The sequence below is a fragment of the Carcharodon carcharias genome, chromosome 5, assembly GCF_017639515.1.
Source record: "Carcharodon carcharias isolate sCarCar2 chromosome 5, sCarCar2.pri, whole genome shotgun sequence".
Taxonomy (NCBI): Eukaryota; Metazoa; Chordata; class Chondrichthyes; order Lamniformes; family Lamnidae; genus Carcharodon; species Carcharodon carcharias.
In genome coordinates this window covers 109,503,247-109,525,975 of record NC_054471.1, presented here as the reverse complement: position 1 = coordinate 109,525,975, position 22,729 = coordinate 109,503,247, and the positions used below count along the sequence as shown (strand labels likewise).

General features: G+C 42.9%; 1 protein-coding gene across 2 annotated transcripts in view; it reads right to left on the bottom strand.

Annotated features, from left to right (window-relative positions):
- Nucleotides 1–22,729, bottom strand: part of ero1b (endoplasmic reticulum oxidoreductase 1 beta) — an 86,433-nt gene that overhangs the window by 29,235 nt on the left and 34,469 nt on the right. For both annotated transcript variants that reach the window (XM_041188626.1, XM_041188628.1), the window contains exons 3-11: nucleotides 20,281–20,364; nucleotides 19,400–19,441; nucleotides 18,883–18,965; nucleotides 17,062–17,135; nucleotides 13,456–13,576; nucleotides 12,206–12,252; nucleotides 4,421–4,432; nucleotides 3,350–3,376; nucleotides 2,078–2,170 (exon numbers count right to left, since the gene is read on the bottom strand). In XM_041188626.1, the coding sequence (XP_041044560.1) occupies nucleotides 2,078–2,170; nucleotides 3,350–3,376; nucleotides 4,421–4,432; nucleotides 12,206–12,252; nucleotides 13,456–13,576; nucleotides 17,062–17,135; nucleotides 18,883–18,965; nucleotides 19,400–19,441; nucleotides 20,281–20,364 (583 nt within the window). The remainder of the gene's footprint in view (nucleotides 1–2,077; nucleotides 2,171–3,349; nucleotides 3,377–4,420; nucleotides 4,433–12,205; nucleotides 12,253–13,455; nucleotides 13,577–17,061; nucleotides 17,136–18,882; nucleotides 18,966–19,399; nucleotides 19,442–20,280; nucleotides 20,365–22,729) is intronic.

Below are 22,729 nucleotides of genomic sequence, written 5' to 3'. Positions count from 1 at the left end.
ATGCTCTGTTCCTTCATGCAACACTCTTACCACCATTGCCCTTATTGCTACATTGCTCTTTTGCCTTCTCTCTAATTTATCACATCCTCTTAAACTTGATCCCTTACCCCACTATTTAGTTTAAAGCCCTCTCTACTACCCTAATTATACAACCTGCCAGAACACTGGTTCCAGCATAGTTCAGATGAAGACTGTCCCAACAATACAGCTCCCACTTTCCCCAGTATTCGTACCAGCGTCCATGGAATCAAAACCCATTTCTCCCACACCAATCTGTGAGCCACGCATTTAACTATGATCTGATTTACCCTATGCCAATTTTCTTGTGGCTCAGGTAATAATCCAGAGATGATTACCTTTGAGGTCCTGCTTTTTAATTTTGCCTCTGGCTGGTCATACCCGCTAAGCAGAACCCCTTTCTTGGTTCCACCTATGTTGCTGGTAGGTATGCGGATCACATCCACTGACCCCTCCCCCTCCCACTGCAATTCTGCTCACTTCTCCAGTCCAGAGCAGATGTGCTCAACCTGGCACTAGGCAGGCAACACAGCCTTCTGGACTCTTGCTCCTTGCTCTCAGCTGCAGAGAACCGTGCCTATCCCTCTGACTATACCGTACCCTACCACAGTGGCATGGTCAATTTCCTCAACCACCTTGTAGCTTTCGCTTTCTTCCATACAGGCTGCAAGAACCTCGAGCCTGTTGGACAATTGCAAAGGCTGAGGCTCCTCCATTTCTACCCTCTTGATCCCCTTACTTGCTTCATTCGCAGTCACACCCCCCTGTCCCTGACGACTGACCAAATCAGAAGTCCACAACATAAGGGGTGTGGCTGCCTCCTGGAACAAAGCATCCAGGTAACATTCCCCTTCCCTAATCTGTCGCAGTGCCCGCAGCTCTGCCTCCAGTTCAATGACTCTGAGCTGAAGATCCTGGAGTTGCAGACACTTACAGGAGATGTGTTTGCTCTGGATCACACTGAGGTCCAGAAGATCCCACGTTCGACAGTCACTACACATCACCCACCTTGCCATCCTTATTGTGTCTTAAGTAATTAATTTCTTAAACTTTTAAGTGAAATCAATGCCTCTTCTCAGCGCCACTTTCTGTACTAATTTAAACTTTAGTAATCCAATAAATCTTACCGTTTAATAAAAAATAATAATGGACTCAAGGTTCTTACTTCCCTTCTACTAATGTTTCTGAATTAATTATAAAGAGCTACTTAAGAGTTATTTTTAAAAATGTTTTTCTAAAATCTTAACTCGATACACATACACCCCAACAGCAGTTACTCGCTAACCAATTTAGTTTTCCTGTAAACCTTACAAATATACATAAATCCTATGTACTAGTACTACAAGTAAGGTGTATTAAGCCATACTTTGAAAAAAGATCAGGCACACCAGTTTAATACCTAGTTTAGATAGCCTGATGAGTACTTTCTATCACCTACCTACTTCCCTGTGATGTCATACCTTGATTTTTTTCAGGTTCTGACTAGTTCCTGTTACATTTTAACCCCTGCTGCTGCTCTCACAGATTCTCATTGTGTGTGTGTCCTTACTCAATACCCATATATATGTACTAGCATAGATCAAACACAAGTACCAGGATTATTCCTCTTTCCCTAATCCTTGGTGCTGAGGTCTGTGCCACTCCTATTCTGCCATACCAGTTGAAATAAACTAATAGTACAGAATGAGGTTTTAAATAAAATTCCTCCTTGAATTATATGGCTCAGCTATAGGATAACCTGGCTGTTATTCAAACTTTCACTTATCCAAAGCAATTGTTGCAAATTTTTTCTCCTTTCCATTTCCCCATTTGAAGATACACAGGCAAGCTGTTGCTCTTGAACTAATGAGGAGGAAGAACTGCAGGTGTTAATTTTCCTTGTGTCAATATATGAAAATGCCTAGCTCCCACGTTCCACCAGAGGTAAAATATGACACAGAATTTACATCTTAATATTCTAGCTCACATGGTGAAACATACTGCACTTTAACCAGTAAATAGCTCTCTGGCCTGAATGAAATATTCCAATTTTTTAAATGAAGAAATTATTTGTACATACCATCAAGGAGATACTTTGCACTGAGGTGTAGATTGATACTAGCATGGAGCCCAGAAATCAACCTGTAAAATACTCTCTTTTCAAGGCATAGACCTACAAACAAGAAAATTCACAATCCGTAAAATCAGAGCAGTACTAACTTATTTTACTGCACAAAAAAATATAATATTTTACTTATAGAGTATTCAAATCTACCTTCACATTAAGCTGCAAGACTTCTGATATTTCTTCACAAACTAGCTTAGGGGAGTTATTTAAAAAAATTAAAGTTGCAGATCAGAATTATCCATATCTTTCAACCTTTTCATTAACTCCAGTATCTGCAACCAATTTCTTTAAGAAAAAGATCTCTCCAGAAATCCCACTTAAGATTCCTTAACCCACTTATTCCCTATTAAGGGACACCAAAGAACATTTTACTGTTGTTAACTCTACTAACATTAGAAAACTTCCACTGTAGCTTTGACAAATAACCACAAGCACAAACTTAGCTTTTTGTCCAATTTGAGTTATAAATTAGATGCTTGGGCTCTTCAATGGAGGCAATGGTGTCTTAACTAGTGAGGTGATGTCTCAATCTTACAGGTTACAAAAAACCATGTTGTTTCAACATCAGCTTAAGATTTTATCTGATAAACAGAAAACCTTACATTATGAATTCTGTTTTATATGATAAATATTACTGATGTTCACTTATAAAGGCTGAATGATACATAATGATGGCAAGTGTTCAATGTTTCATAGGTATTTGAGTAGAGGTTTAAATCATAAATCTTTGGGTCCCTTCTGAATATTGGTTTAAGACAGTGACTACCCCAAGACTATTCAGAAAATACAAGGGTCCTGCACAAATTGTAAAGCCCCTATGAAAATTCCTTGCAGGCTTGTTACAACTAATCTATTGTGAAGTCCCAGGGGTTTAAAACTAGTGGCACTGAACTACCTGAAATTTATTTTGAACTGAATCCATCAACAAAGTCTTTGAACTTATAATAATTAACAGAATGTAATTTGTTTTTGTCTCCATCATCTGTTCCATTACATTAAGAATTCGTGATCATAAAAGATATGGCTGCTGTCAGACTTGAGCACCTACTGAACCATGGAAGTTCAGTGCTAGATATGGGTAGATTAGGAAACCACTCAAAAATGTTGGCTGCATTACTTTATTTACATTTCCATCATGCTAGTCAAACAACTCAATTAAGCTGTTCCAGGTAGCTTTAACTGAATGGATTTTTCAAACGTTGCATACACGCATTCAGTTATTACCTTCCAACCACTTGTAGAAAGGCTCGCCTGCGGATATAAAAATAAATCACTATTTATGGTAAAAGACATGAAACATGCTACCAGTCAACATAACCGAATTATTCCACCCATTTTTTCCCTCCTCTCCTGAAGGCACAATCTCATACTGGAGTTTGTATCATTTGCATCAGAAGCTCCTTGGAAGCTTACCAAAAAGGTCATGGTTATTTGCAAGGCAAGACAAAGTTCTGGCAAGCTGACGCTGTGGGACATTACAGCTGAGTTTAAAGCTGTTCTCATTGAATGTACACGTATATGTATCTTGCAGCAAAAGCCACTGAACAACAACCAATAGTAGGAACCCTAATTTTCCAATCCCTAAATCAGAGACACAGATCAGTTGCAACATCACCACTGCCACCCCAGATGAGATTAGCTAACTTAGCAGAATTCAGCGATTGAATCAGCAATCTTCCTGGTCCGTACAGCTTTTTACATTAATTAGAGCGCACTTACCCAAGCCATCAGGGTAGTCCTATAAGACAAATTTATATGACTCCTTTGGAAGCAGTCAAGGGAGCAAAATAAGCACGTTTGTTTCATTAATATTGCAGTGCTGTACACCAGAGTCAGTATATACAAATAAAGATAACCCGTTTGAATAAATTCGGTTCTAGTTTAGATTTTTTTTTACTTCAGTTGGGGACAATTTTTACCTATTATTAGAATGTATTGATAAACAAATTGTAGGAAAATTTACCAAGTATAATTAAATTCCATCCATTACAGATGAAACTTTTTTCACGTTGCATTTTGTTAAAAAATGCAAAGGACATTCATTTTAAACGCCTAAAGGGGATGTTACATTTATAGGATAACAAATGTTTCATTTCAGCGCACTATGAAAATTGAATTCTGAATCATTTTTCTGATTGAAACTCGTTTAGGGCAATTAATTTTACCGACCTTAAAAGGTATATACTTCTCTTTTAAAAAATGGACAAAAAAGTGGTTTCCATTATAAGCCAAATTGCAGAAGTTGCGTCAACAAATTAGTTCACACATATTTGTATCCATCTCATCTGCTCTTACCATCGTCGTTTCCTAAAAAGAGAAAATGTTATTTTTAAAAATAAAATTCAAATCAATTAAAACTATTTTTAATATTTGCAAAAAGTAAATCAATATACAACAATTAAAACATTAGCATGGGCATATGCATGGAGTTAGACTGGCTTAGTTTGTACTTGGTTACCTCTCTTTAGGAGGCTGTGGGCTTCAGTCTCATTCTGACTTCAGACTGAAATCTAGGTTGGCCTTCCAGTGCAACACTGAATGTGTACTACAATATTACAGGAGCCATTAAACAAAAGGCTCGTCTACCGGTCCCAGGGATTCAGGGAACAATACCGGTCCCGTGCTACTATTTGAAGAACATGGAATTCGCCCAGTGTTTTTTTTTAAACCCATTCATGGTGTCGCTGGCTAGGCCAGTGTTTATTGCCCATCCCTAATTGTCCTTAAGGTGTTGGTGGTGAGCTGCCTCTTGAACAGCTGCAGTCCATGTGCTGTAGGTACACCCACGGTGCTGTTAGGGAGGATGTTCCAGGATTTTGACCCAGTGACAGGGAAGGAACAGTGATATATTTCTAAATCAGGATGGTGAGTGGCTTGGAGGGAACTTGCAGGTTCCCACCTACCTGCTACCTTAGAGGCCTTCTAGATGGTAGTGGTTATGGGTTTGGCAGGTGCTAAGGAGGCTTGGTGAGTTCCTGCATTGCATCTTGTAGATGGTGCACCACTGTGCATTGGTGGTGGAGGGAATGAATTTTTGTGGATGGGGTGCCAATCAAGTGGGTTGCTTTGCCCTGGATGGTGTCAAGCTTCTTGAGTGTTGTTGGAGCTGCACTCATCCAGGCACTTGCCTGGATGAGTGCAGGGTATTCCATCACACTCCTGACTTGTGCCTTGTAGATGGTGGACAAGCTTTGGGGAGTCAGGAAGCAAGTTACTCCACAGGATTCCTAGCCTCTGATCTGCTCTTGTAATCACAGTATTTATATGGCTATTCCAGTTCAGTTTCTGGTCAATGGTAGCTCTCAGGATATTGATGGTCATTGTCTAGCACTTGTGTGATGCAAATATTGCTTGCCAGTTGTCAGCTCAAGCCTGGATACTGTCCAGGTCTTGTGGCCAATTATTCTTCCCTTGAGATCACTGAAAATAGATTAGCTGATCGTTCATCTCATTGCCATTTGTGGGGTCTTGCTGCATGAAAAACAACTGTCATGCTTACCAGTGCACTTCCAAGCAAGTTAGTTAATGTGAAATACTTTGATACAGGGTGAAATCACCCCAGATTTGCACTAAATGCAGTAGGAGGCATGAAAAAAAAAAAGACGCTTTACCCACTGGCTGCAATGGCGGATTTTCGCGCCGTACCATCCCCTTCCTGCCTCAAATTATGCAGTCACACTACACCATTACCTTGCCGCTTCCCCACTCCAGGTGCCATATTTAAACTGCAGCCGCACACAGAGTTCTCAATGCTTGCAGTCAAGGACTGCTCTGGTGAAGGAATGACCCCAAAAGCCAAAAGGATCGTAGCCCCCCCGATTCAGTGACGCATCCCCTGGGACACCTTTTGGATGCCATGGAGTTCCGCCGCGATGTTCTCTACCCCACTCTGGCCACAGGAAACCAATCAGGCTCACCACTCTGGCTTTGGAGGTGGTGGCAGAGGTGGTCAGTGCCAATGCTGCACACAAGAGGTCGGCATCCACTACAGATAAAGGATGAATGATTTCATTCATGCCACCAGGATAAGTCAACCATCTCATCACTCAACTCACACACTCAAGCCCATCACATTCACTGGTGTCTCACTCTCTGCCAGTTCAAGGGACATCACCACTTGCTCTCTCACATGCATCTTCACATCTCCAAATGGTCTCTTCTCTGGAAATTGCCTCCTCAGCCCGACCAAGGCTCCACTCAGCACACACACGACTGGCATCCTTCTTGGCCTAGCATGCACTTTGCTCACACTCTCTCCATCTGTCTTTATGCAGGATCACGCACAATCAACAGGAAAGGTCCCAGACCGGGGATAGAGTGCTGGACATCAAGGTCCTCACACCGTTCAAGAGTCGCACGTTGGAGCTGGCTAGAGAGGATGTGGACTGCTGCTGTGGCAGCAGCGAGGTCAACTGCAAACATCCAAATGAGAATCCTGCACCACATCGTCCCTCTGTCAACACTACTCTGACTGTTGTTTATGTGGCTACCAAGCACCAATAATCTCCACTTTCTCTCCTAGGCACATCTGTGACGTCACCCTCAGGCAACCTTGACCCTGATCCCAGCACTGAGAGCACCTCGAATGAGGACCCCGAGGGCAGCAACATTGAAGACCGATCACTGTGCTCACCCACACACTCTACCAGAGCAGCAACACACACCCACCTCTGTAGGACCCAGATGTAGAACAGCCTCAGGATAACAATCTGGTGAGGACAGCACACAATCTGTTCCACAGAGGGCGGAGGCAGGGACATCCGAGGTCGCCAGCACTCTGAGAACTGCTGGAGACAAGGAATCTGCTAAGTCCAAGTCAGATCATGAGCCTCTGGACTCAGTCCTCAATCAGTTGTTGGAGCTGCAAAGACAATCACTGGAACATCAGGAAGGTATGTTTTGTGTGTTCCTCAGATTGCAAGTGCCAATGGAGCAGTCCACCCGCCTTCAGACAGAGATGATAGTGCCAGCATGCCAACGCACTAAGGTCAACACTAGCAGGATGACGGTTGCCATGGAGGCTTTGATCCAGAAATCAGTCCTGCACTGCTGCGCTGGCTGAACTCCACCATGAGCACCATAGTTGGCCTCCAACAATGTCAGTGTCAATGTTAGAGGGGTGCAGGGTAGCTCAATCTTACTCCAGCTGCTCCTTCTCCTCAAGGAGACAGCCAGGGGCTGTCAGGCACCCATGAGGATGACCACCAGCATATTAACACCTCCGGGCCATCCATCCAGGTGACTCCAGGAATGTCTGGCTGACCTAAATCCTCTCTTCCTGTGACCCCACCATCTCCAGCTCCAAAGACTGAGGAGTGTGCACCTGGCAACACAAGCAGGATACCTAAGGCAGGCCAGGGACTGCCTAGGTGATCAGAGACAACGGGGCGTAGCATTCAGCAGGCTGCCTCCACCTCTGCTGTGGATGTCGGGCAGGTACCAAGATGCAGCGGTAGCGTTAGGAAGGTTAATAAGTTGTAGCTGTACCTCATGGGCACAGGTGTTAATCACTCGTACATAATACTCACTATTGTAAATAAACTCCCAAGAATGTCTCCTTGTCTATGGCTCCTTGTTATGATGAACAGTGTGTGTGTGTGTCATTCAAATGCAAAATCTTGGTTCCTACACAAGGTAAAGGCAAGTTTCTCAGTCCAGGGCCCCGTCCTTGTGTAGTATGTTAACTTCAGAGTAAAGTTCTGGGACAGCCTCTCTCACACTCAACACATCAGTGATGCCTGCACCTCGATGGTGCTCATCATTGCTGCCAAATGTTGTGGGCAGGCATCATAGAGTTCCATCATTTTGTGTGTGCTCTCATGATCTTTGAAGTGGGGCTGGTTCCCCACCTATTCAGGATCTATATCCAGTGATGGTGTGGTCCTGATGGGATCAAGTGCTGAAGGCTGACAAAGGATCATGTGCATTTAAAGTTTCATGGCTGCATGCCCATGATATGACCCTGATCACAGAATGCAAGTGAGCTACCCTCAGCCAAACAGGAGTCAGGAGTCAGACACACTCACTCAGTGGCCATGTGAAGATTTATGGAGTGTCCGCACTGCATACTGTTGTCATCATCCTCCTGGAATCTTGCAACTGTTAGGGTTTCCGCTGCATCTCCATGACATGAGCCTGGGCACATTGAAGGATGTGCTCTGCCATCAGCCACAAAGGAGTCAAACGCTCACAGGTGCAAAGTGAGGATGTCAGGATTGTCCTCGCTGTATCACGTCATCATCCTCCACGAATGTTGTGGCTATTAGGGTCTTACAAGCATGCCTGCCTCATCTGGCCAGTGCAATGGCCTGATCGCCAGCATCCTCACCTCTGAGGACTTCATCACTTTCATTCCCTTGAGCGTCCTCCTTAATGGAGGAGAGGTGCAGCTCTTCCATCTTCTCTTCAGCCAGGCCCTCTCCCCATTGCAATCTCTGGCTCCAGTGTTCAGCAAGCTATGATAATGCGCAACACCCTCTAGGGATTGCATTGCAGTGCTCCACTAGATCTGTCAAGGCACTAGAACCTCATTTTCAATATGCCTATCATTTGCTCCACCAAAGTCCAGGTTGCGGCATGAAACTCATTATACCTTGTCTCTGCTACAATCTGAGGCCGCCGCACTGGCATCATCAGCCACATCCTGTGGGTGGCCCTTGTCCCTGAAGAGCCAACCTTGCAGCCACTGTGGACCCTGAAAGATGTTAAGGATCTGAGACCTGCTAAGGTTGTAGGAGTCGTGGATGCTCCGTGGGCGTGCAAACCTGTAGGATGTGCATGTGTCGTGGTCGCACACCAGCTGACCATTCAGCAAGTGGAAGTCCTTGCGGTTGTCGTAGCTGATGGCTTGTTGCCATGGAGACCTAAGCACCAGGTGAGTGCAGTCGTTTGCAGCCTGAATCGGTGGAAAACCAGGGCTCTGTGCAAATCCCAGCAATCTTGCTTCCTGGCTTGCCTGACCCTGGTCGAAATGCACAAAGTTCTGTGCCTTTGCAAAGATGGCGTCTGTGACCTCCTGGATGTACTTGTTGGTACATCCTGAGATCCTGCACAGGTCATCTGTGGATCCCTGGAAGGAGCCACTCGCCTAAAAATTGAATGGCGCAGACACTTTCACAGCCACTGGTGGGTCCTGTCACACCTTCATCTTGAGGGTGGTGCTCCTCCCATTGGTGAGCCAGGCTCCGCCACACTCTTCTTCTCTGCTCCCGGAAAGCCATGACGCATACCGCTAGATCACCAGGCTCAATCCTCCTGTTCAAAGGGAGAGACATGTGGGTTAGCATATGGGTCCTAAGGACCTCTCACTTGTTTAAGGCCCCTGCATGCATGCATGCCGGGGTATGCTGACCACCACTTGGATGACCAGTGTGTAGTGCACTTTATGGCTGTCCAAAACCTCACCCACCCTGCCCCACTCTACTTGACCGACCGGCGGCTGCTTTGTCCATTGGACTGCATGCTGTGCTCTGGTGCAGGCGCAGGCATTCTCTTAACCCACACTGCAAGGTTGTGCTGTTAGCTTGAACCATGGTCCAAACCTTACTGAAGACATTTCGGGGGGCACCAAGCACCTAAATCCATGACTGCACCATGACCATCTTTCGCAAGGGGATTCTACAGCTTGACCAGTCAACCAATTGTTTTGCAGCCCCCTAAAATGTGCATTAATTTGCAGCCTGCGCCCGAGGGGTGGAAAGCTCTGGAGTATTTGGTGGCACTCTCATGCTTTTGCGTTGCTTGAGTGGGCAGAAATGCTTTAAAAGCCTGATTCCAAGCATGTCACTGGAGCTGCTGCTCAACGGTCTCAGCTGCGGAAGAATGCTCTATTTTGACAAGCTTTTTCAAGTTTGTTGCATGCTTCCCTCACCCCTCTCAACACCAACACCGCACCCCCCCGCCCCCCCCCCACCCCCCACCAAGCATGCACTTGTGTATTTCCTCCAGTCTGTGCTGCCTCGCCCACCACTCCCCACCCACACTGGAGCCCATGTTGCAACAGTGTATCGAAAGCCAACCGGGAAAAAGCGACTTGCCTGTGCACCCCTCCCCCCACCCCCAAAATCGCAGTGCCTCTTCCTTGATGTCCTATGGGTGATCCTCATAAGTGCTGCATAAGGTTGTGTGCAATCAATTCCAAATTCCCCTCGACATTCAGCTCGCCAGGTGCAAGCCTTTTAAAGACAGTCGTAAATCATGCTATTCTGAAGTCATGCTAACGTGGGAGGCAAATTTGACATGGTGGGGGGGGAATGATTCTGGCTTGTGGCCACAATCATGAGATGCAAATGCACTGAAATCAAGTTCCCGACGGAAACGCAGCCTGCCATTTACGGACGGAGTGGATAGTCGCAAACTGGTTTCACAATGGCATAAAACCAATTTTTGGCCTTCTCGCCATATTGTCCACTCATGCCTGCCATGACGTCCATTGCCAATGGGAGCGGACGATTCCAATCACAGGGGCAATTGCGGTACTTTACATAAACATAATTGTTTTGTTTTCTTTTTAAGCCCACTGATACAATCCGGTTAGTGATCAGAAGCTTTTGTTGTAAAGTAGACAAAATTTGAAATCCCAGGTATTTGCCAAGAGAATAAAGCTACAAAATTCCATGATTTTAAACAAACAGAAGAATTTTCATTATACAAAAGAGTCAACAAAGCCAAAAATTAATACTATCCATCATATGCTCAACATCCAGAATTAACAGGAGGTAAACGTGAATTAACAGGGAACTGTGGTCGAACACACAAACAGCACATTAAATGGTAGACACAATCAAGACAGATCCCATTAATTTTCTCAGCAACCCACCCATAGGTTAGGAATCACAGAGTCACAAAAATCCTTTAAACTCTGTCCTCCTCATGAGGGATTTCAGCTCCTGAGGATATAGCCTCTGATTTCCCTCAATAGTTGCTCCAACTTAGTCTGGAAGCCCTCTTGCTTCTTCTGCCTGTAATGAGTTGTCAGGCAACCAGACTCCAGCTCAAGTCACCCCAATGACTGCTCACCTCCCAGTTGTTCAATCACTTCATCCAAGACTGCTTCCTAGTTGGCTAGCCAGGCAACACCCCAGCATCTATTCACCTGCACGATCCCAGCAATCTAGCTGTACTGAGCAGACACACACTGCTCACCACGGACTTCTCTTTGCCCCAACTGCTAAATTCATGGAGCAAACAGCCTCACTTCAGCTACATGAGGTAATAACTGCTCCTGGGCTTCTCTGAGCCCCAGCTGGATGGAGCTAATGACAGCACTTTAGCTGCTGCCCAAACAACTCCATACTAACCTTGCCACATGGGCTTATTTCTGTACTACCACCCCAGGACCCATGGTTGGGTTTCAGCATCAAAACTCCGGTCACTCTTTTTGTGCCAAAACCCCAGACTTCAAAGGGAACCTGGAACCAAGAATGCAAGACCCTACTGCGCTGTGCGCTTGTGGTGGAACCCCAAGCACGCCGAGAGTTGTAGTCCTTCAACCAGGGTACTGGCCTCTATCTCAAAAAAACCCAAAACAGATTTCCTCACACTACATTATTATAATACATGGTTACCACCTTTCCTTTCCTGAATAACAAGATCATAAATCCGGTCAAACTCCTGGTAATGCCACTGATGAGCTGAATATTAGGAGGCATTTTGAAGTGCCTGAGGTAACGGCAACTTGCATTTATAAAGCAACTTTAAATATAGTGAAATGTTCCAAGACAGACAGAGTTTGCCACTTTAACTCAAAGTATATTTTGCCTTTTCTTAACCTTTCCACTGCCAGGATAGAGAAAATGAGGAATTCAGTTATTGGAAATTTGCAGGTAAATTGTTTGTAGTTTTCCATTCATTGGTATCAAACAGATGGAAAATTGAGAGCATTGTGCCCTTGATTTTCTGATAAATCTGGTCTACCCAAAAAGGACCACCATCAACTTCTCAGGGCAAATGGAGATGAGCAATAAATAAACCTTGCTAAGAAATATTTAAGAAAAAAAAACTTTTGCTCTGTCTGAAGCAAGTCACTGGTAAACATGCAGAAATAGCAAGACTTAAAACAGATTTTGTACTTAAACTCACCTCTGCTGGGTGCCAGTGGATTCAGAGGACGATATACAGAACGAGGCCTGCAAAAGATGTTCAAAGTCAATTGTTTATAAGAATAGATTTCAATAATGCTGTAACATTTTGGGATACACAGGACAAGTGACAAGACATACTTCAGTGGTCACAGAGTTTCAAGTTACATTTTGCCCTAATCTAAAATTAACTCTTTTCTGATGATTCAGGTGGATGTCAAGGTACTATTGAGAGCAGGAAATAAGATTTTTCAATGTCCTAACCAACATTCCTCCTTCAAAATACAAAAAAAGGTTGCATTTACTGACGTCGCAACACGAGGGGAGTGCTTTCTATAGATGTAGTCAATGACATCATGGTCAACAATGTCCTGCCTGGATTAGAGAATTGGTTTCACAACAAAATGTATCAATTACTAAAGCATGGTGCTCGCTCACTCTGCAGATATGAACAGAAATAAAAGTTTATGAAGAATGAGATCCAGGGCCATTTTGGAGACATTCAACGATGGAAGCTTTAAGCTCGAACTTTATTCAATTCTCCTTCAGGCATGGAACTGTCGAGCTCGTGTTCTGAAAGCAAACTGGACTGAGATAATGCAACAGAAAGTGGCATGGTTAAATTGGCATAAATTTTACAACTTAAAAACAGCCATCTAAGCCAGCTATGAAATGCACAGACCATTAAGTCTAACAAATCAATGAAGACTCAAACAATAGCACCTGAAAAATCCTACGTTGAGTAAAGAGAATAAATATAAACTGGACTGAACATATCCTAAGAATATCAAGTCTTAAGTGGACAGAGTTTAGCAATTTCCACTATGGCTTAATTTAGTATTAATCTGCAGTATCCTGTAGAATATTTATAAATATGTATAATCTGCGAAAACGTACGCACAAAAATAGACACGCACACAATATGAAAGGTGAATGGAGGGGCTTATAGTCAACTTGAGGATCTGAAGAGTCACCATCAGCACCAAAACTGAGAACTTTTAGTAAGACCAATACAAAATTTCACAGCTGGGCTGATGCACAAACCCTTCAGTGATCAGTAAATAAAAGTTGTAAAAATGATAGTGAGGAGTCCTAAAATATAATTTAGGAAGGTAAAAATTCAAAAGCACTTGCATATATTTTATCAGGGCAATTCTAACCTCAACACCACCACCATTCCAAACACCCTGGCAAGAGGAATCAGAAAGTAACTTCAAAGACTATAATGTAGATACAATCAAAAGGAAGTACTTGAAGCAGTTCTCTTCATAGATGCTGTTCCACACCCTCCAAGCTGACAATCCCCTATATCCAGTGTAACGTTCTGGATTCAGAAGGAGATCCACATATTCAGCATCAGGTGATAACTCATCTGTAGGGAGAAGTTAACTATTACTTTCAGGAAATAAACTCTAGTTTATTTATAAATAAGAAACATTTCAAGTGAGTCAGCATTTGTGGTTAAGTAAATCAAGTTTTCAACATTTCGTGGTGGGGGGGGGCAGGGGGAGTACCCTTCATGAGAACTGAAGATGACTTACTCAGTTTGGAAAGAGAGAAAACAGGAAGCAAATCAACGGAAATGTTAAATCATAGCAAGGGAAGTTAAATATGTTGAGTAACCCAGAACTGCTTATAAAAGACGTGGAGAAATGCAGAAAACAGACAAAAGAATGTGCAAATAAATCAAAAGCAGAAAAAAAGACGTGAAAAAATGTGAGGATATTGGGCAGTAAAGAGAGGAAGGGGAAAGAAAGTTGCAAATGCAGAAGTGGTATTTAAATAGACAAAGTTGAGAAAACACAGTGGGTCTGCCAAGCCCAAAAAGAGAAAGAACAGGTTCTCACTACAGACCCAGACCTCCTGTCTGCACTCTACTCTGACAAATGATACAGACAGATTTACAACACATCATTAATAGCCCCACTGAAATTAAAACAGGGCAACAGAGCCAAGATCTGATGTTACTACAGTTAATGGTCAAAGTGCAATGTTCAGGAAAAGGTTGAAAAACTGTTCCTGAATTCAATTGATACAGTGTAGGAAGCCAGACACAGAGGTTAGAGTACGAAGAAGACGAGGAATTAAAATAGCAAGTCGCATGGAAGTCAGGGTTCTGCAGAGTAACGAGGTCAGCTAATTATTCTGTGTTTGCATTCCCCAGTGCATAGTAAATAGCGAATATCAGGTCACTTCCAACTATACTAAAATTGCTTGCTCATCTTTTAGAGTTCTATTCTAATGAAAGGAACTTGCCCAAAATATCAAAATTACTTTTTTCTTTACGGATAATGACCCTATGATTAACTTCCATCATTTTTGATTTCACTTCACTTTATGTACTTAACAGATTCAGTGTTCAGTCCATTTTGCAACTCTTCTGATAATGAAGCAGTTCATGCCTGCATGCAGCAAGACTTGCATTATATTCAGGATTGGGTTGATAGATAGCAAGCGCCCAGTTAAGTCTATCTCCAACAAGAGAGTTTAACCACCTTCCCATGGCATTTAATGACATGACATAATTCAATCTCCCAACAACATCCTGGGCTTGGGGGAGGTTTGGGGAGTGGGGGGGTTTGCAATGACAAGAAACTCACTGGACCAGCAACATAAACGCAATGGCTGTAAGAGATCAGAAACCGCACATTCTGTAAGTAGCTAGTGACTCATCTCCCAGCTCCCCAAAGCCTTACAAGACAAAACTGAATGAATGCAAGACGAAACTGTAATGAAATACTCTCATGTTCAAAGTGCAGAGTGTTCAGGAAAAGGTCGAAAAACTGTTCCTGAACTTGTGCTGAATTCAATTGATACAGTGTAGGAAACCAAAGGCAGAGGTTAGAGTACTTTCAATCTGCCTCGACGAACACAACTCCGCAGCATTGAAGCAGCTTCGCACCATCCAGGACAAAACATCCGCCACTTAATCATTCAGTCCCTCCACTAACAGCATAACATGGCTTCAGTGTCAGCAGTATGTACCATAAACAAAATACATGGCTAGGAGGATGGCTAGTTCTGGGGTGCAAGTTTTCAGTACTATTGCTGGGATGTTGTCAAGGCCTGTAGTCTTGACTGTATCCAGTGCCTTCAGCAGTTTCTTGCTATCACGTGAAGTGAATCAAATTGGCTGAAGGCTAGCATCTGTGATGTTAAGGACCTCAGGAAGAGACTGATATGGATCATTCCACTCAGCACTTCAGGCTTATGATGGTTGTAAATGCAACAGTCTTGTCTTTTGCACTGATATACTGGGCTCCACCAGCATGGAAAATGGAGATATTTATGGAGCTCTTCCGTGGTTAGTTGTTTAATTGTCCACCACCATTCAAGACTGATGTGGCAGGATTGCAGAGCTTTGATCTGATCAGTTGGTTGCTTAACTCTATCGCATGCTGCTTCTGCTATTTAGCATGCATGTAGTCTAATATTGCATCTTTAACAGGTTATCACCTCATTTTTAGGTATGCCTGGTGCTATTCCTGGCATGCTCTCCTGCACTTCTCATTTAACCAGGATTGATCTTCTGTCTTGATGGCAATGGCAGAGTGAGGGATATGCAGGCCATGACATTACAGATTGTTGAATACAGTTCTTTTGACCTTATAACAGAGTTGGTCCAAAATTGGATAAAAGAGCTGAATTCCAGAGGTGTGAGACAGCCCTTGACATCAAGGCAGAATTTGATTGAATGTGGCATACAGGAGCCCTAGTAAAATGAGAGTCGATGGGAATCAGGGGGAAAGCCCTCCACTAGTTGGAGTCATACCTAGCACAAAGGAAGATGGTTACAGGGTTGAATACAGTTCTTTTGGTGAAGGCTCACAGTGCCTCATGTGTGCCCAGCTTTGAGCTAGGTCTGTTCTGAATCTACCTTATTTAGCACGCTGGTAGTGCCACGCAACACAATAGAGGGTAACCTCAGGTATGAAGATGGGGCTTTGCCTCCACAAGGAGTGTAAGGTGGTCACTCCTACCAATGCAGTCATGGACAGATGCATTTGTGGCAGGTAGGTTGGCAATGATGAAGTCAACTAATTTTTCCCTCTTGTTGTTCCCTTACCACCTGCCACAGGCCCACTATGGAAGATATGTCCTTTGGGACTCGGCCAGCTTGGTCAGTAGTGGTGCTACAGAGCCACTCTTGCATTGTAATCCCCCAGCCAGAGTACAGTCTGTGCTCTTGCTACCCTCAGTGCTTCTCCCAAGTGGTGTTGAACATGAAGGAGCACTGATTCACCAGCTGAGAGGGTGGTAGGTGGTAATCAGCAGGAGTTTTCCTTGCCCATAGTGACCTGATGACATGACATTTCTTGGGGCCCAGAGTCAATGTTGAGTACTCCCAGGGCTATTCCTTCCTGGCTGTACACCACTGTGGTGGCCAATAGGAGATCTATTTAAAAGACAGAGTACAAATGGAAAAACACACAATTCATATACTGTGCGCCCATTTTAAAAATAATTCCATTATCTCATAACTCTGCCCCTGGGAATCAAAGCATTGTGCAATCTCCAGGCGAAGTGTACTTAAGGGGTGAGGAGTAATTGGACCTGGGCACACAAATGAAGTTCAGTTCCCAATTTAAAGTCATATATTATGTCCACATTTAGAATGGAAATTGCACATGTAAATGTCTCACAATGGAATCGCACCATCCTGACAGCGGAGCTGGTGATCAACATTGTTTGGAAGCTATCCAATTGCAGGGATCGATCAGGGTCATTTTTTTAACCACTGATTATTATTGAGCAGTGTTTTTGTTTAAACTTTAATTAGTTATTAAATATTTTTATATAAAATATTCTGGAATTCTTAGACATAAATGCAGCACCAGAATTTCACAAGATCCTTACCATCAAGTTCACAAAAATGGTCTTGTGCATCATCATATCTTGCCCAATCAATGAAAGCTTCTTTTGTTTGGTTACTAGGAACAAAAGAAGAGTGACTCAGTACAGGATTACAAACATGCCAATCAAGCACTACATTATAATCATGCCACTTACATACATAACGCGTATGTTGCTAGTAAATTGCCTCTACTGTTGCAGAATCGATTGATGAATAAAAACTTTCTTAAAATATACTTTTACAACTATGTTGCTATCTTGTAAACATTAGAATCTCACGCTTTTGGGCCACCTAAAAGGGCCAAAGCATGCAACCTTTGATAGTGTACAGAAAATATGAATGGGAAATATTGACAGAAATGTAGTTTGTAGACAGGAAGTGTGCATCTTATGCAAGATGTTTTAATAACAGAAGAAAAATATTGCAGATGCTGGAAATCTGTAACAAAAACAAAGTACTGGAAAAACTCAGCAGGTCTGGCAGCATCTGTGGAAAGAGAAACAGAGTTAACATTTTGAGTCCAATATGACTCTAAATAGATAATACCATCTTGATTTCTGCTGGCATATTTGTGCTGAAATAAAGCATGGGCTAAATTTTACGCCCTGTGGGCAGCCATGTGCCTGACTTGATCAGGTGTAAAATCGCCACGAGAAGACGCTAGGCGACTGTAATAACGTCATCACACACTCACAATATTTCGATCGGCAGGCGCACACAAAAGTTGGAAACGCACCCACCGACAATTAAGAAGGCAATTAAGCCCATTAATGGCGTAACTGTGTCCGATTTTTCATGGCTCGTCCAACCTTACAATTGGCCAGGCAGACTTCATATTTTTCAGCAAACCTCATCCAAGGGCGGGATGAAATTTCGGTTATGAAATAAAATAAAAGTAAATAGCTGTGGGCTGCATTTTTATCCACTATATTTTCAGGTGATTGATTGTGATGCATGGGCATTTTTTCAGTTTTTAAAACCTTTTGCTTCAGGTCTGCTGCTATCTGCCTTCAGGGAGCTATCTAGCAGCGCTCACGCGCGGCCCACGGTGACATCACCCACCCTCTTCCCACGCCCGCACCCCCGCAACAAACTGGCAGCGCTGAGCATTTCAGCAAGCGTTTCACACTGGCTAGCTATAAATTGGCCAGCCAGTGTAAAATTGCAATTGGGGGCCGATCGCGGTTGGCTTCCCGACTGCTCCCAGGCCTGCCAATCAAGCGCACCCTCCAAAGGTAAAATTCAGGCCCATGTTTCTGACATCCCAACGTACGTCTGAAAGTAAAATTTGCACAACTGTTCATCTCAATTTAATATTGTCAAAAAGCTCTCAAGATTTCTAAATGCCAGCTAAAGTTTGGGGTTGTTCAGCAGTAAAATACAGTAACAGTAAAAATAATACAGAAGTTGAATCAGATGCTAGTTTATGAGTCCAGCATATGTTTCTTTGGTAACACCTTGCTTTGCATGCACTGAAAAAAACGTGCTATGCTTTTTTTAATCTTTGAGAGACAAAGCCAAAATGATTAATTTCAAAAATACAAAAATCTACATGCTCAAACTGCACAAACTATTGACATCCTAAAGTAGAATACTGCAGGCATCCTTTTATAGCAAACAGTGGCCGACATGTATTCCAAAATAACAATTCACTAAGTTATCTAATTGATTGCCACATGTAGGGAATACTTAAGGTGGAATGAAGCAATGGGAGTTGGAAACCAAGAGAACTCTGCTAGAATCAGAATCACAGCTAATCTGATAACAAAAGTTAGCACAAATAAAACTGCAACAGGCAAAAATCACTGAATTTTTAATCTCACCTCAACGTGCTGTTGACAGCCCCAAGCTTATTTGCTTCCTCGCAGTCTTGCAAATCTTCTACTGTACTTGCTTCCACAGAATACTAACCAAAAAAGATCCACAAATTAACCAAACATCTGGAATGAAATCTCAATCGACTATACTTACTGCAAAAATTCTAAACATCATACTGCAATCAGTTTAATATGTAAAAGTTTCAGAGAAACCCACACTTTTTGATTTCAATCATATCGTCTTTTAATCAGTAAACCAATAAAAATATGTACTGTGAAAAATGTTTATAGTCAAGAACATTTAAAGCACAATACAGGAATTTGGTTATTCTGTGCTAGTTTGACACTTGTGCAAAAGTTTGCATTTGTATACAGATCATTTACCATTTTAGAAGCTTTAATAATTTATTCCTACATTGCCTTATGCTTAATGTACCATAACTAGTCCTCTATGCAAGTGGTCAGGCACAAAAGTTAATTCAAATATATTTACATAAAACATTTTTACCAGATATTGACTTACTTTGTTGTAATTAGCTGCTTTAATTCCAATTGGAATCTCACTCTAAAAATGAAAACAAATGGTGTTAAAATAGATAACTGCGCAAATTGAAATTAGCACTTCAAGAAGTTCCCTATGATATGCCACGGAAATTTTTCAACTAAGTGCATAGAATTTTCATCCGTATATTAGAAATTGTTCTAAATAAACTTGGAGCAATCACACTACAAAGTAGAACCCCTGACAATAACAACAATATGAAACAGAATGCTTGCTCTAACAGAAAATAAATTATGGAACTTATGAACAAAAAAAGGGTTTAAATTTAACTTTCTGGACTGCAGGATAATGTTACTTCATATCTAAACACATTATTCAATTTGAGGACTTACAGTATTCCAGGGATGTCTGCTGGCTGTCCTGCTACAACCTCTTCTCCAGCTTAGCTGCTCACCACATCCTACTGGTCAGCTCCTTCAGGTCCCTTCATTTTTGCCACCCACTTTTGCTCCATTTGCTCAATCTAGGGGCTCTGTTTCATTAATATGCTATCTGACTACATCGCGATTTCAAATCTGCTGCTTACTTCCATGTTTCTTGGGTGCCCAGACTGCCGGTAACAGATAACAATTCAATTTCTAAACTTTGAGGAAGGAACTGTCATGTTACATTTGGTAAGCATTGCTACATTCACGTGCAAATGCAAATCTCATTGAATAGCAAAACAGGATTGAAGAGCTAAATTGCCTACTCCAATAGCTATAGCTGCTAATATACAAACGTATGCTAAGATTTGTGATGCAAGTGCTCCCTTAACAAAATCCTACATAACAATTTCTATTTAAAATTAAAATATTGACATCCCTCAAACAACTTTTGTAAAACACCTTCAGACACTTTACCTCAGAACAAGGCTTTACATGGCAGTCCTTAATCGAGCAGTGCCCATCATTTAACCAGAAGGGGCAGGGCCTCTTCAAATTCACCTATTCAACAAAGCATACATTGTAATATAATCAACATATGTCTGAACATTGATATTTAAATATATTGGACAATGTAGGAAAGTTTACAGGGCTATGTGGAAAGAGCAGAGGTGAGACGCTAATTGGATTGGTCTTTCAAAGAACAGCATGGGTATTAATGATCCTTTCTTTAAGACCATCCCAAAATACTGATTTGGCCTGAATGGTCAGCTGTGGCTCAATGGGTAACACTTATGCCTCTAAGTCAAAGATTGCAGTTTCAAGTTACACTCCATATACTTAAACATAAACTCAATCTAGGCCAGGCTTGTCCAACCCGCGGCCCAAAGCCCCGCCATGTGGCCCTGGAACGATTGTCGAAAATGCCGGTAAGACGGCTAGGTGCGTTTGCAGATTTCTTCAGGGACCTACTCCTCCAATCACAGCCTGTTCCTCTCCCATGTTTGATACTGATAGGCTCACTATGGAGCCTGCCAGCATCAAACATGGGGGAGGAACAGGCTGTGATTGGAGGAGTAATGTACTCTAGCAAGTATTTGAAGATAGAGAAAAACTTTAGAGTGCACATTCACCATGCTTTCCCGTGGCGGCAAGTGCTCTTGTCTGGCTGTGTTCCCCCAGCTCTCCCCGTGTACAACCAGTTCTCCCCTGCATTCCGCTGCTCTCCTCCAGTGCTTCCTCCGCATACCCCAGCTCTCGGCCCACCCCTCACAGGGCCTACGTTCGGGCGCCGCTAGGCCACAGGCCTCTCTCCAGCTCACATCGCAGCTACCCCCATCCCAAAGCCAATTTCATGAGTGATGATAAGGAAGGGTAGGAGGGTGGGAGCTTGTGTAGGAGGGAGAGTGCCGAGTGCCTGTGCGTGCATGCGTCTGTGACAGAGGGTGATAAGGGGAGGAGTGTGTGGGTCTGACTTGCTCCCAGTCGCAGGGTTCTCATTCACACTCACCCCTACATACCAACAGGCACTCTGTGGACGAGGGTGAGTGAGCATCCTGAAACTCAAGAGTTAGCTGAAGACACGCACACTCAATCTTTCACATTCAAATGGTTGCCTTAATTAATTATCCATTTTTAATTATCAATTTATTGCTGTGATTTTTTCTCAGCAAGTTATTTCTAATCGTAGCTCAGATTTTCTTTGAAATTCACATTTAATATTGTGCTAAATCTTATTTTTCCTAAATTTGTTCATCACACCCCCCCCCCCCACCCAAGTGAGAAAAACTGAAACGTGGCCCCCCCAAGAGAAAAGCCTGATCTAGGCCAACAGTCTACTTCCTTGGTACTGTTGGAGTGATACACTGTCAGAGATGTTATCTTTCAGATGAGAAGTTAAACCGAGGCCCCATCTGCCTTCTCAGAAGAGCAGGGGTGTTACCCCCATTGTCCAGACTAGTATTTATTATATTTTTGTGATGTTGGTTGAGGAATATCTGGTCATTATTCCATTGCTGTTCGTGGGAGCTTGCTGACTGTAAAATGGCTGCTGCATTACCTACATTACAGTGACTACACTACAAGTGCTTTATGGGCTGTAAAGTAGTTTGGGACATCCTGTGGTCATGAAAGGTATTATAAAAATACACACCTGTCTGCCTTTTGTTTTTTTTTAAATTATAAATAGGTTGCACACAGATGATGTGGGAGAATTCAAAACAAATCTAAGATAGTGTCTAATAAATTCAATAGGGACATTTCTTTATTCAGAATGGGTAGAATGTGGAACCCGCTACCATAGTAAGTGGTTGAAGTAAGCACCTTAGGTGCATTAAATGCAGGCAGCTACAACAGACGTGGATTCTTTAATGCAATAAAGACCATTTACAGCCCAAGCACCCAAGGAACTACCCTACTGAGAGCTAAGAATGGTATGGCGCTCATCAAGGGCAGAGAGGCAGTCAGCGCTCATTAGAAGGAACACTTTGTGAATCTCCTCAACTGAGACTCAGCCCTCGACATAACTACCCTCAACCACATTCGACAGCATGCTATCTGCTACCACCTCAGCACAAACCCAGCCCATGAGGCTGAAAAGGCTAATAAGGCCACCAGCACAGATGGAATCCCTGCCTAAATACTAAAATACGGAGAAGTATTCGTGTCAAGAGTACATGATCTCACCTCCCTCATCTGGAAGGAGAGCAGCATGCTAGGGGGATCTCTGAGATGCTGTAATTGTGGCCATTTTCAAAAAAGGAGACAAACCCCACTACAGTAACTATTGAAGGGTATCTCTGCTGTCTGCCATTGGGAAGCTCAGTTCAAGAGTCCTCTCAATTGCCTTCTCCCCTTGGTTGAAGAACTCCAACCGGAGTCACAATGTGAATTCCATCCATCAAGAGGCACAGTAGACATGATCTTC